This window comes from Microcaecilia unicolor, chromosome 2 (assembly GCF_901765095.1).
Source record: "Microcaecilia unicolor chromosome 2, aMicUni1.1, whole genome shotgun sequence".
Lineage (NCBI taxonomy): Eukaryota > Metazoa > Chordata > Amphibia > Gymnophiona > Siphonopidae > Microcaecilia > Microcaecilia unicolor.
Window position 1 is genome coordinate 382,484,426 of NC_044032.1, and position 15,465 is coordinate 382,499,890.

At 42.8% G+C, this 15,465-nt stretch overlaps 1 protein-coding gene across 1 annotated transcript in view; it reads left to right on the top strand.

Annotated features, from left to right (window-relative positions):
• The window catches only part of SHROOM3 (shroom family member 3), a 181,261-nt gene that overhangs the window by 145,356 nt on the left and 20,440 nt on the right, over positions 1-15,465 (top strand). The window contains exons 5-7 of the mRNA XM_030192131.1: positions 1,174-1,253; positions 7,588-8,472; positions 12,524-13,012. Of these exons, the coding sequence (XP_030047991.1) occupies positions 1,174-1,253; positions 7,588-8,472; positions 12,524-13,012 (1,454 nt within the window). The remainder of the gene's footprint in view (positions 1-1,173; positions 1,254-7,587; positions 8,473-12,523; positions 13,013-15,465) is intronic.

A 15,465-nucleotide genomic window follows, 5' to 3' on the forward strand; every position in this document is an offset into this window, starting at 1 on the left:
AATGATTGAATATTTTAACACCCAACAGAAAGGACTTAACAAGGATCTGGAGTTCCTAGCCCATTATAAACCATAAAGCTGTATGTCTCTGTTGATCACCCCACCCCTCACCTATCCACACCCATCCTGTTAGAATATCAATGATATGCTTTGATGTCCCCATGCATACCTCCGACCCACCCCCATCCTCCCACCCTGTCAGACTGTCATATTAATGCTTGAATGTTTTCACTTATATACACTGTCAGCTAGCACATTTGCTTATTTCCGATCTGATGAAGAAGGGCAACCTTCGAAAGCTAATCAAGAAATGTATTAAGTTATGTCCAATAAAAAAGGTATCATCTTATTTTCTTTTCCATGTTTTATTTTGTTTGATTTCTATTGATTTCCAATAACAGAGTGTCAGTTTTAACAACCCCAAAACTCACAGGAATTCAGTAACTTACAAAGCAGAGCAAAGTGAGACACTTGAAGGAATGGGAAGAGCTTCTTCCGCTTCATCACGTGCAGTATTGACTTCACCCTGATTTCTCAGCTCTGCATCAGTCTAGATTTGTGGTCACTGCTCTTCATAGAGTGCATGTTGATACACCCCCAGTTCCACACTGCCCTTTGCAGTCTTCAGATGCATATCTCAGCTAGCCTTGTGCTTTTCTGCCCCACACTGGTTCATAAACTGCTACAGGTTTGGTTTCTTTAAAGACAGATGCTACTGAAAGTGTGTCTCCCATAGTCCTTTTCCTTAACCTGTTCATTGAGATTACTGGTGGCTGCTGGTCCGGCATCAAAGCTCACCAGCTCTTGCTACTCCCCAAAAGGGCAGAGCTTTCTAGGACTTCTCTTGACAAGGTTTTTTACCTGCTTTCTTACAAGCTTGCTTTAACACATTGTATTGATGCACTTCTACCTGCAGTAAGAATGAGTATAAGCTTCTCCATCATATTCACTTATATTTCTCCATGTAAACCTGATCAGTGAAATGCTTTGGTAGATGAGGCCAGATGTAAGTACTAATGCCTGATTGCTGCAGATATGAATATAAATTACAGTATTCTATATGTTACATTTGTAAGTTTGAGCCTCTCCCATACGTACACCCTTTGATAAGAAACTAGGAGTGTTCTGCTGACTGAAAGTCAACTGTTGTCATTTTTTTATTTTGCATTCCAGGCCTTGCTAGTTGGAAGAGAGTTTAATGAGTCTTTCCGTACAGCAGGGGATCCTTTCAGCTCTGAAGTCACAGGTGCCAGGTATATCTATTTCCTCTTTTGGAATAGCCTTAGAAAAAGTGTGAAGTATCTCAGGTGTTTCTGTTATGCTGTCCTTAACCCTTGTGTCAGCATCTGGAAGTAATACAGAACCAAGAAGTTAATTTCAACGGATGTGTCTCAAGACTTAAATGTAGTTTGCACCCTATAGACTAAGGTTTAATTACTCACTTTACTGAACCCCAGCTCAAGGTGAGCTACATTTCAGGTTCAGTAGGTAGGTGCTAAAGGGCTTACAGTCTAAGGGCTAGATTTACTGGCATGTCCTACTGGGTTAGTGCATGCACGCTAATGCTATTACTGTACAAATGGGTCCAGATTCTATATATGACAACTAAAGTTGCGCGTGCAAATTTGGCAGTTCAGCCAAATTGCGTACACAACTTAAGTGATTAAGAAGCCAATCAGCGCTGATAGTTGGCCAATGACAAGCAATTGTCGGCACTAATTGACACTCATTAGAATTTACGCTTGCAACTTTCTAAGCATATTCTGTAAAGTGGTGCGCGTAAGTTCTAATGTGTGGATCTCAAAAGGGGACATGGCCATGGGAGGGGCACGGGCGGGGTCGTGGGCATTCCTAAAAAGTACACGCAGTATTATGGAATACGCTTAATCCATGCCAAAGTTAGGCGCAGGCATTTACACCAGGTTTTTGTTGGTGTAAATGGTCACAACTAAATTTTAGTCATGGGGACAGATGCTACATGTAGTCTATAAATCGCCCCTAACTTTAGGTGAGGTTTATACAATAGCACTAAGTGCAGTTTTGTTCAGCACCAATTTTTTAGGCACCTTTTATAGAGTTTACCCCATAGAGGGAAATTCAGTAACAGTGCACCTATATATGGACTCGTATTCTATAAAGGGAAGTAGGTGCCTAGGTATCTATCTACTTAGGCATGAGTACTGATGCCAGACATAGAGGTGGCCTAAGTGTGTGTGCCCCACATAAGCTCCTTGCAAACACCATCCATGTGTGTGCCCACCTGTCTGCATAGTTATAGAATAGCATTTAGGCAGCATATTGGCGTATACACATGGATATCAGACCCTATCTATTTACATTGCCATACGCTAACATGGGAGACCATTTTAATATATCTAACCTTAAGTTTGTACCCAAAGCAATGGAAGGTGCCTGTGATTACAAGAAATGTGAGTAGGAGAAGACACAAGAAGTGTCAGCAGGAACCTTAAGATTTGAACCCTGGCTTCCCTCATTCTCAGCCTGCTCTTCCAGCCACCAGGCCGCTCTTCCTGTCCTACATGTGGACAACATACAATATTCTTAGATCCATCCAATGACACATCTGCATTCTTGGAATATCAAACAAGTTTAGAGGCCCTAAACAAACATGAAAATCAGAGTGATTGATTGATTTAGTGGGATTTGTTAACCACCTTTATGAAGATTTATTAACCACCTTTATGAAGAGATTCACCCAAGGTGGTGTACAGCAAGTACAGTTTAACATAAAACTTACAATTTTGTTAACAGCAACACAATAGTAAAAATGACAAAATGTAAACATAAATAAAATACATGAAAAGTAAACTTGAAAACAACAAATCGAAACCTAATAATAGGACTATAGTACCATGAAACAGGATCAAAAATATACACAGTTAACAACACTGAAATTCAAATAACAGAGATATAATACGATGTCAGTATGATACTAATGAAACATCTAATAAGACACAGAATATTCAAATAACAGATATGATGCTAATGCTTTTCTACAATACAGCTTACCATGTAGCCAAGGGGCCGAGTGTAGATATATAGGTGGAGACAACATGGGCAGTACAGAGTTCAGATAAATAGATGGGTGACTAAACTCAAGGCAAGTTCTTTGTACAGTTAAACAAGATATAAGGAACGGATCTAAGTTACAGTGTGTATAGCAAGCTAGTCCAGGTGCAGAATGGGTGTATAGTCAGTCACCCTATGTATTAAAGGTTTGGGAGAACAGCCAGGCTTTCATCTGCTTCCTGCAGCAGAGGTAGTCTTGAATTAGACATAGCCCCTCTGGATGTAAATTCCAGAGTGTGGGGGCTCTGTACCTGAATATAACTTACTATGAGCAACTACTGGAAAAAAAAAAGGCATGAGCTAAATCCTTTTTCAGAAATAAAGTGTAATTTTCCTTATGGAGAAAGATATGCCATTAACATAACTAGGAGTCACTGTTGAGGTTCTGAAACTTTTTTGTTTTTATGTAACCATTTCATAAGCTTTAAACTGTGATGTGGAATGGATGTGTTAATCCCTGTTGGCGATATTTAGTTTGCTTCAGCGTCAGTACATGAGGTCTGCGGGCTTGCTCTTAAGCAGTAGAAAAAAAGAAAATCAGACTGGAAGTGAATTAAGGGTGAATGTACCTGACCTCATTAAGCTGTTTGATTTCCATTTCATTAAATCCTTTACAGAAATGTGCACTGTAAACAAATGCCATTGACCTCAAACATTATCTTTGTGAAATATAGTCTTTCTTCCTTGACACTTTTGAAGTTAGACATATTTATGAAATAACATTCATTTTGTTTTGTTAAAGCAAACAAAAAAAAAGAAAGCTGCTGAATAGCCTGAATGCTAAGGGCTAGATTCAGTAAATGGCGCCGAAAAATAAGTACCAGGAAAAATCTGCACTCAGCGCTAGTCTATAAGGAACGCTGTGGTCATTGGTCCCTCTAAGCTGAGCGGGAGTCCTCCACCTACAATCCTGCCAGTGGGTGGTGCTGTTTCACTATCACATTTTCAGTAGTGAGGGACAGGCAAGTTCTGCAGGACTCCAGGGAACCTGCCTGTCCCTAGAGATTAAAAACACAAAATTGAAGCACTGCCCCCTTTGGGTAGCAATGTAGTTGGAAGACTCCCGCTCAACTTAGAGGGAACAGTGGCTACGGGAAGAGCGCTCTTTATAGAATGGCACTTATCATGGGTTCCTGCACCCAACTTTGGATGTGAGGACTTAGACCAACTGAAACCTAGTATAAATCCTGGCGCACATCCCCTGTTTTTATAATACTACACCCAAATATTCGGAATGCCCCTCCCGTAGCCATACCCCCAGTTTGGGTTATGCAGTATGAAAGTTGGGCACTCATCATTATAGAATAGCACACAGGTAGATGTCTACACAAACCCTAACTGGTGCAAATGAACATTAATAATAGGTTATTAGTGCCCAGTGATTGAGTGCCAATGGCTTGTTATCCAGTTAAGTTGCATGTGCATCTCTGGATCACTCCCACGTGTCTGTGATTTTCATAGAATCTGGGGGTAAACACCTGAGTTCACACAATGTTATGGCTACTTTTGCTTATTTTCTGCTCAGTCTTCAGTGCCGGTCTTAGACAGGGGTGGTCACACAGAGCTCCGCGCTCCTCGGGGCCCTGCATCTCTGGCACATGGAACATCTCCCTGCTCCGTACATAAATGTGCATCCTCATTTCAGTAGACAGCATCAGGCAGCGGCAGCGATTTTCATATCCAGTCAGCTGCCATGTTCAGAGCCTCCTTGCTGCTGTGTCCCGCCCCCTTTTGATGTCACTTCCTGCTTCCACAAGGGCAAGATGCAGCAGTGAGGAGGCTCTGAGCTTGGCAGCTGACAGCATATGAAAATCACTGCTGCTGTCTGCCGCTCTCTACTGAAACGTGGCAGATGCACATCAAGGTACGGGATGAGGTGGGGTTCCGAGAGCTCTAAACCTCATTTTAAACTCTGAAAAATTATGGCTTATGGTGGCAGGCGTGGGCAGGGGGGCGGACGCAGGCCCCACTGAACTGGTCTGCACAGGGCCCCGCAGTTGCTAAGACCAACCCTGTCAGTCTTATTTACTTTTCTCTGATGTTGAGTGAGCCAGATCCTGGCTCATGATCCTGCTCTTCAGTGTAAGTGAGGTAAGGAGTGCTGATGACCTAGCTTTCAACTAGAGTAATCAACTATATATCTGCATGTGCGTTTAGGCCATAGAGCAGGCGTGAGTGCGTTTGGCTAAGTGCTAGTGATATACGCATAACTTATCACACCCACACTCCACTTTGAATCCGCCCATGTGCAAGGCCACCTGTAAAATATATGCTATTGCAGTTATGCACATATTTACAGTGACCATATCTGATGATCTGAAGGTGGCCAAACAGGTAGAAAAGGTGACGGTCAAAGCCAAAAGGATACTTGGGTGCATAGGGAGAGGAATGGTCAGCAGGAAAAAAGAGGTGATAGTACTCTTGTATAAGTCTCTGGTGAGGCCCCATTTATTATTTTTTTTATTATTTTATTACATTTTGTACCCCGCGCTTTCCCACTCATAGCAGGCTCAATGTGGCTTACATATTATATACAGGTACTTATTTGTACCTGGGGCAATGGAGGGTTAAGTGACTTGCCCAGAGTCACAAGGAGCTGCCTGTGCCTGCAGTGGGAATCGAACCCAGTTCCCCAGGACCAAAGTCCACCACGCTAACCACTAGGAGACCGCACCTATGAAAAAATATAAACAGGATGGAGTCACTCCAGATGATAGCTACAAAATTGTCATAAAGCGGTTTCTGTCATAAAGCGTAGGGGGACAGACTTAAATACATCAATTTGTATACACTGTAAGAGAGGCAGTTAGAGAGGGGATATGATACAGACATTTAAATACCTCCATTGCATTTAGGTACAGGCGGTAAGCCTTTTTCAAATGAAGGAAAACTCTGGAATAAGAAGGCATAGGATAAAGTTAAGAGGTTATAGGCTCAGGATTAATCTCAAGAAAATAATTTTTCACAGAAAGGGTGATGGACACGTAGAATAGTCTCCTGGTGGAGGCGGTGGAGATGAGGACTGTGTCTGAATTTAAGAAAGCATGGGACAGGCTTATAACAGGATGCCTCTATGAGAAGTCCAAAAATATGCAGATTTGAAGCCCATTTTATCAAGGCAACACAGACACCTATATATCCATAGGAAACAGATTTCCAGAATCAGCCCCGGTAGTGTGTAAATATTTCACAGCAGGTGTCAATATTGTATTGTATTGTATTGTATTGTAACATTTATAACCCGCGCTTTCCCACTTGTCAGCAGGCTCAATGCGGCTTACATAATATAGCAAATTACAATATAAAACAAAATGAGTAAAACATCTAAACATAGTATATAAAGAGGTGGATAATAAAAAGGATAAGGGAGGAAGGTGGTAGAGGTAGGGAACAGGGAGAGAGTGTAAGTTGGGGTAATGTGTTGTAAGGAAGAATGTATAATAATGGTTCGAAGAGGGATGAATTCAAAAGGATTTTAAAAAAAACATATTTTAATACGTGTATTTACTTGCATCAAACATATAAATGGCAAATGACCGACTTACCTGCAAATGCGCAGTAGAGACTTCCCTCTCTGTCCCGCCCTCGCGTCAAGACGTGATGACATCAGAGGGCGGAACAGAGAGGGAAACGGAGTCGGACTGTCAGACGCCGCCGCTGCCGCTTGGAAACGAACATCGCGTGCACCAACCTCCACCCTCCCCCCCCATCCCCGCCGCTCCCGCCCCCCTCCGTATCGGGCCCCCTTCACTGACCTGACAGCGCCTCTCACCTCCGTGTGGAAGCGCTGCAGGCAGCAGCAGAGCGATCTGCTGCAGCCTGCAGCGCTTTCACACGGAGCTGAGAGGCGCTGTCAGGTCAGTGCAGGGGGCCCGATACGGAGGGGGAGGGAGCAGCGGCGAGAAAGGTTGCTGGAAATCTCGCCCATTTTAACGGGCTTAACGGCTCGTATTTTATAAAATATGCCAGGTCGTAATGCCATCTCTGCTTCACCCAACCCACACCACTGGGAAGCAGCAAACCTATAAGTGCATGCCATCTTGTTGGTGTGCTCATACCTTTTCGACGTGTAAAAGAGCCTTTATGTATGGGAAATCCTTTACAAAATTACTGCTAGTATCTATACACTGATTCACAGGTATAAATTTGCTTCTATATCTATAAATGGTGCTTAGGACTTCTACATTTTACTCCTAGAGGTCTAAATATGTGTACATAAGAGAGGAGAGAGAAGGGAATAATACAGACATTGAAATGCCTGAAAGGTAAAAATAAATATGGAAACAGTAAGCATTCTTTTAATTAAAGAAAATTCTAGAACAAGAGGTGATGCTATGAGAACTAAAATAAGCATGGGAATTGGGTAGACCATATGGATTTTGTAGTTCTTGTCTGCTGTCCACACTTTGTGGTTCTAATGGATATTGCTTAATAAGAGCTGAAGTTTTTGTTGTTTTTTAGTGGAATATTATGACTTAATTCTTTGTTTTATCTTAGGTCAATTAATAAGAGTCACCTAGAAAAGGCAATGTATCCATTTCATCATCGTTCCTGTCATAATTGTAGTATCAGCGAAAGTGAGAAGAAGATAACAATAAGCAACGTGTCCAGTCAAAAGGTTCCAGATACCCAGAGACAGGACAGAACTTCTGACCATGGTAAAGTGACTACATTGAATAACCAACATGTAGAAGTAGCACAGAACCCCACGCTTTGTGATTCCGACTCTTCTGAGCCTACATATCCTGCTTCTGCTCCTCATTATTCCATCTCTCAGTCCTCAAATCTTCCAGAGTGTCCGAGTCTTTCTGTCACAGCAGCTACTGTTTGCTATGAAGATATGAAAACGAAAACTCTGAACCAAGACTTCCATGACAGCAGTTCTCCTGAAGTTATAGCTGAAGGAGAGCAGAAGAAGAAGTCTATACCACCTCAAAGACCTCTTCCACAGAAACTAAAGTGGACTCATCCTATCAGTGAAGATGGTTTCACAAAGAGATCTGCGTTTTCTCAGTTATCTGGACAGAAGCTTTTTCCACAATGGCAGAGCCTAGGACCACAAAGTAGCAGTTCTTCTGAACCAGACACTCCTCAAAGGAAGATCTCCCTCCGTATCTCGGAGTCTTGCATCCACATAACCCCTCCATTGTTTAATCAAGATGATGATGATGACGAGGTGTTTGTCAAAGAGCCAGCACCTGCTGCTACTGAGTCTAATTCTGAATTGCCATTTCCTTCCCCACCGGCATTTGTTTCTGTGGAGGGCAGTGATTTTCCAGGCGGTGTAGAAAGATTTCCACCTCCTCTCCCTCCTACGTTAGAGGAAGAAGATGCAGGAAATGAAAAGTTATCTGTAGGACTTGAAGAGGAGGCCAAAATAAGGTGAGTTAATTCTGAAAAAGCAAGAAGTAAAAATTGAAATGGTAAATCTTTCTATTGACTTTGCCTGAGCAGTGTTAGTGTCCATTGATATGTGGAAAAGAAACTTTGAGTAGTCTTTAGGTATAATCAAACAATAAGGGCTCAATATTCAGCTAGCGGTGGGCAGCGCGTTTGCTGTCTGCTACCAGCATTGATATTCAGTGCCGGGCCATTTCAGGTGGCCAGCATTGAATATCTAGGAGGTTTTTAACCACTAAAAAGTTAGCTGGTTAAGCCGATATTCAGCACTAACTAGTTAACACTTTAGCGGTTAAAGATAGGCTCATAAATAGCAGGCCTATCTTTAACCACTCAACATAGCCGATATAGCCAGTACATATATTTAGCGGGAGATAACCAGTTTTCTCCCACTGAATATATGCGGTTAGATGCCGATATGCTATTTAGCCATTCAGTGGCCATGTCTGGCCAGTTAAATAGCTTTGAATATCCGAGGGCAGGGTGGGGTGAGTGTCTGGAGGTTTATGTGCTGTTTTCCTTTTGATTGAAACACTGGAACCATAAGGTGCATTTTTAAAAACATTTTCTACAATCAATAATGGAGATGCCTACTTCTAGAATTGCCCCACTGGGGGTAATGTTATAGCTGAGTGCACCTGTAAATAATATGCAGACACTTATCTGTGTTGGCACCAATGCATTTTGAAAACCAAAGCAAGTGCTCACTTCTGCTCTGAAAATTAACCCAAGGAATATATGCACTTACACAAATTTGCTGGGTTACTTAATGCACGTAGCTTTGTGTTTTCTAAGGTCTAAATATGCCACTGGTAAAGTCTCCACTGAATCTGAAATGTGGATAAACTTGCACATATTTACATCAGGGGTTCTCAACCAGTCCTCGGGACGCACCCTGCAGTTAGGGTTTCAGGATATCCACAATGAATATGCTTGAGATAAATTTGTATGCACTACCTCCATTCTATGCAAATCTGTCTCATGTATATTCATTATGGATATCCTAAAAACCAGGCTGGCTCAGTGTGTCCTGAGGATTGGGTTGAGAAGCCTATTTCCACATGTAAAGCACAGCTTTACCTGTAGATTTCCTTCTGAAAATTACTGTCACTTTAAGTTTGGACATGTTCCAAATGGTATCATTACAAATGGGAAAGGTGTGACAATATTTTAGGCTTGTGCACATAACTTGGAGAATATGATGAATCAGGGCCGGACTGACCATCCGGGCAACCGTACACTACAGCCACCCCTAAGCCTCGGTGAGCCCTCCCTGGGCCTACCTTGAAGGGCCCTGGTTGTCTGGTGGCCTCTTCAGGGGCAGAAAAGAACCCCATCTTTTCTGCCCACTGCCACTGCTGTTCCTGGCACTGCCGCATCTTAAAAATATGTGCCGAGACTTCCTGCAGCAATCTCATGAGACTGCCAAGACCCTCAAGACTACCACAGGAAGTCTAGGCAGTCAAGAAGACTGGATAGAGCAGCGGCGGCAGGCAGAAAAGAGGGGGTTCTTTCCTGCCCCCAAAGAGGTCACTAGACCACCAAGGCCAAGGTAGGCCCAAGAAGGGCTCACTGAGGCTCGGGGGGGCTGTAGTGTGGAAGGGGGTGTGCTAGAAACAAAGGCAGTGGCTGGGAGGCGGGATGACGGGGGGCAGGGCCAGGGGGCGCCATTGACCTTTACTGCCCAGGGGCCAGATCACTGTCAGTCTGCCCCTGGGATGAATTTTTTGTAAACTTCAAGTAAAACCTAATACTGACTAAAAAGTACTCAGTTGCACCTTAGGGAATAGAAGTTACTTTGTTCTGTAATAAGGAAGAAAAGGAGTAAATATTGTTTAGTTATATTTTTTATTGTAAGTATAATTATATTCAGTGTTGGCATATTAGTATGGCATATTTTAGAATCATATTGTCTAATATATCTTACATATATTGGTGTCAATATTCAGCCGGTGTCGGTCAGTGTTACATAAGAGTAGCCATCCTGGTCCGACCAACGGTTCATCTAGCCCAGTATCCAGTTTGCAACAGTGGCCAATCCATGTCTCAAGTATCTGGTAGTATCCAAAATAACAGCAACATTCCATGCTACCAATCCCGGGGTAAGCGGTGGCTTCCCCATGTCTGTTTCAATAACAGACTATGGACGTTTCCTCCAGGAACTTGTCCAAACCTCTTTTAAACCCAGATAGGCTAACGGCTGTTAATACATCCTCCAGCAAAGAGTTCCAGAGCTAAACTATTCATTGAGTGAAAAAATATTTCCTCCTATTTGTTTAAAAAGTAACATGAAGCTCTATGTAACTTCATTCTACACCAGTCGAGAATTCGTAGACATCTATCATATCCCCCCTCATTCTCTCTTTTACAAGCTGAAGAGCCCTTTAGCTTTTCCTCATATGAGAGGAGTTCCATTTGCACGTAAAGTGCAGCTCTCAAAATTACCACCAGCGTACAAAAGCATGATTCTGTAATATATGTGTTCAGGGGCTGAACACAGCCGGATTCATGATTTACATGCATAGTTTATACCATATGAACATTCATGTGTACTTTATATGTGAACATTTATACCGTAGTTCTTCCACTGCTGTATATATGCATTTGTTGCATTATTGTCATTAATGGCCATTCTAGAACTGGTTACCTGCATTTTCACGCCACCTGCACATGTAAAAGTACAGAATACTGCCCCTCACCCTCTAATTCTACATTCCCAGTTTTATGCTTAGCAGAGAACTTGCATGCACAAGTTATAGAATAGTGTCAGTTACGTGTGTAACTTAATTGCTTAATTAGCAGGTAATTGGAATTAACCAATAATAGGCTATAAACGCTGTTAATTGGCACTAATTTGCAGTTACACTCCTAACTGCCCTTAGTTGGTATTCTACAAATCGCACATACAAAATCCAAAGTGCACAACTGCAAGGGGGGGGCGTGGACCTGTGAGGGGCATGGGAGGGTTGGGGCATGCCTAGCACTTTTGCGCACAGACTACAAAACAATAGCAGTTAGACACCAGCATTTATACCAGCCTTTCAGCTGGTGTTAGTGCTCGCACCTAAAATTAGGCACATAACTGCGACTTATGCTCATATCATGTAACTGCCAATATAGAATTTGTGCGTAGTGCACAACATCCCAGCACCTAACTTTAGGCGACCTATAGTGGCAACAGTGCGCCTAAGAGCTATTCTGTAAGGGCATTTGTAAGTGGCATAGCCCAGGTGTCGTTGTAGACAATACGCTGAAATCTTCTGCCCAGTGGCTGTAAAAGCAAACAGGATGCTAGGAATTATTAGGAAAGAGATGCAAAATAAGACCATTATAATGCCTCTGTATCACTCCATGGTGTAACCTCACCTTGAGTATTGCATTCAATTCTGGTCGCTGTATCTCAAAAAAGATATAGTGGAATTAGAAAAGGTCAAACAAGAGCGACCAGAATGATAGAGGGGCTGGAACTGCTCCCATATGAGGAAAGGCTAAAGAAGTTAGAGCTCTTCAGCTTGAAAAAGAGTGAGCTGAGGGGATGTGATTGAGGTCTATAAAATCCTGAGTGGTGTGGAGCAGGTGGGGGGTGAATCGATTTTTCCCTCATTCAAAAAGTGCAAAGACCAGTGGACACTCAATGAAGTTACATGGCACTGAAAGATAAGACACCCATTATATTCCTATGGGCATCTTTATCATTTAGCACATGTAACTTGTTAGCATGCGCTAAATCTGTTAGCGTGCCTTAGTAAATGGACCCCTTTATGTTTTTCCTTTGCTGATAATAGTGTACACTATCTACAAAAAGGGCACACTCTTAACAACATTGCCCCAAAATGAAAATTAACTGAAACAAAGCAAAACTAATAATACTGCAAATGACACAGGAAACAAAATGAAACTAAAAATTTGGGGCTGCCCATCTGTAAAGTAAACATGTCAATTTACATGTATGTGGACATATGCTACAATATTACCATTTTCCCAGTTTTTAAAGTTATTTTTTTTAATTATTAATATTTTATTCCAACAACAGATTCTTCCAGGGGATTAATAGTGAGAAAGACATGCCCAGCCTACGCTCAATGGCCCAAGAAAACAGCTGGACAAAATCCTTCAGCCCAGAAACATCAATAAGGGATACAGGGTCATTCCAGTTTCAGCACCAGCCATTGACCGGTCCAGAAGAACATCAGAATTGTACTGATGTGCACCAAACTCAGCATGAGAGCACTCCAAAGGACCCTACTCAGGATTTAGACATAGTCAACCTTGGCTCCAAAGGCCATAGTAGCACGTATGTGAAGATGAAGAAAACATCTCTGGAGGACCTGAAATCCCGGGATCTGGCAAAGGAGATTATTAGCAAGGACAGATCTCTCAGTGATATCCTAGATCCAGACTCCAAACTGAAGACGACAATGGACCTAATGGAAGGCCTGTTTCCCAAGGACACTAGTGCCCTGAAAGAAAGTAACATGAGAAGGAAGAAGATGCTTAATCGAGCGGCTTCTGATGAGAACAAGTAAGCACCACCGTGGTGGATTTTGAGGGGAGGGAGAGTTGAGCTTTTATTTCATTTTCCATCTGTCTAGTCCATCTCTATTGCCTCAATGAGATAACTATGAAGTGTCATTATTGTCCAACCTGGGAGGTCTCCAGATTTCATGCAGAAACTAGTATTTTGTCTCCATTGCTAGGTCTTTGGAGAAACACTGTAAAGATCTAGCCCCTCCCCTTCAAACAGGGGAACAGGGAATAGGCATGGAGGAGCTGGACAAGAAAGCAGAGTCATTGTTTTGTGCTCCGCAGCTCCTACTCCAGGTACCCCTTCCCCTATTGTCCTTGTGAGAGAATGAGGCGAGTATGGAGCAGACCCTGCAGGCAGCATGTGGGAATGAGACAGAAGGGGAGTAGCTGGAGAGAAGAGCAAAGCAATTGATATCATTTGTGATTTGTCCATTCCGGCCTCTCCCACACTCCTTCATGTGGGGACAAATAGGAGGGAAAGGAAAAGGGATGGGACTTGATACCATCTTTCAGTGGTTACAATTAAAACAGTTTGCATGTTATATACAGGTGACTTACCCAGAGTCACAAGGAGCTGCAGTAGGAACTGAACCCAGTTCCACTGGTTCTCTCAGACTGCTGAACTAACCATTAGTCTGCTTTGGCGTGAGCAGATTCAGCTCAACCTAAAGCTCTCTGATTCCAAGATTCAGGACTTGACTAAAACTAGAGTAGAAGAGCTGTGAATGACTTGTAGGAATGTTGGTTTTGTGAGGGGAAAGGACAGAGAGAGTATGCTGGGATCATCCCTAGAGGGAGGAAAGGGGGAAACAAAAACAGACCTGCCAAGTCTCCCATATTCAGCAGGAGACTCTCACTTTCACGGGTCACCTCCTGCACTCCTTCTGGGGAACAAAGAACTCGTGTTCAGCAGCCTCCCCTTCCACCAGCAGCAGGAGATACATTACTGCTACTACTGTTAATCATTTCTATAGCACTACTAGCTGTACACATTATATGCAGGTCCTTTCTCTGTCCCTAAAGGGTTCACAATCTTTTTTGTACCTGGGGCAATGGAGAGTTAAGTGACTTGCCCATGGTCACAAGGAACTGCAATGGGAATCAAACTCAGGTCGCCAAGTTCAAAGCCCACTGCACTAATCATTAGGCTACTCCTCCACTCCATACATTAATAAGTCATCATCTCTTGCTGCCGCAGGACCAGTCTCATGATTGTGCTATATGAAAAATTTCCACCACTGAGCACCTCAGTTTAGATTTCTTGGAGAAAATAACTCAAGTGCTCTACATTGACTTCCAGCGCTCAGTGTCTAAGATAAGTTAACAGAATTAGCAATAGGTCTAAATTTATAGGTCCAAGTTGAAAAGTTTCACTCTAAAACTGTGGTTCCTAGGTTCATCTGACAATCCTCCTATGGTTAGGCCCCAAGATCAGATGTACATCTTTCTTTTGAAAACTGACTTAACTATCTTAGTTAACTATCTACTGTCAACCTTTGGTATTACCTGCTGAAAGCCTGCTTTATTTGCCAATGGCAATTACACATTTATTATGCATGATTACAGTTGCAGCTCATCTGTCAACACATTCTTCCCTGAAGAAATGCAAACATTACTGTGCAGCCTATTTATCATTATTGTCTGACCTTCTGGTTCATTGGAAGGCTAGTCACAGTATTTCCTATTGTCTGCCTCCAAAGAATTCACTCAAATACCACCTCTAGTGCAGTGTTCTAGTAACCATTCTGGTCTTGAAGAAAACTGGGGGTGAGGGAGGAGTAGAGACCCACCAAAACCGAATCTGCGACTGAAATGTGGCGCTCAGTTTTGGCTGGAAGCAGACCTGGCCCCTAGGGCCGCCCAACCACCCATAGACCCTCTTTGGGCTTACCTTAAGAAGTCCTGGTGGTCTAGGGTCAGGAATGAACCACACTTGTTCCTGCTTGGTGTCACTACTCAGTCAAAATGGCTGCTGAGACTGCCAAGGGAGGTCCTGGCAGCCATTTTGAGATTGCTCCTGCTTATGCTGGTTCCAGTCTCCAGTTGCTCCTGCTTATTATACCAGTTCCAGTCTCAAAGTGGCTGCCAAGGCTACCATGTGTGATTTCGGCAGTGGCACTGGCATTTTTAGCTGAAACTTGATCCCGGATCTGAACCAAAACCAAAATTCTGTTGGTCTCTAGGGAGAAGGTTGATAGAAAAATCTGAGGGCACAATATTGAAAGGATTTATACTAAATTGTGCCCTTTGAAAATGTACTAGGGTTGAAATCTGTAATGTTAGGGCTGCATTTCAATTAAAATTTTTAATTATAAGTACATAAGTAATGCCATACTGGGAAAAGACCAAGGGTCCATCGAGCCCAGCATCCTGTCCACGACAGCGGCCAATCCAGGCCAAGGGCACCTGGCAAGCTTCCCAAACGTACAAACATTCTATACATGTTAT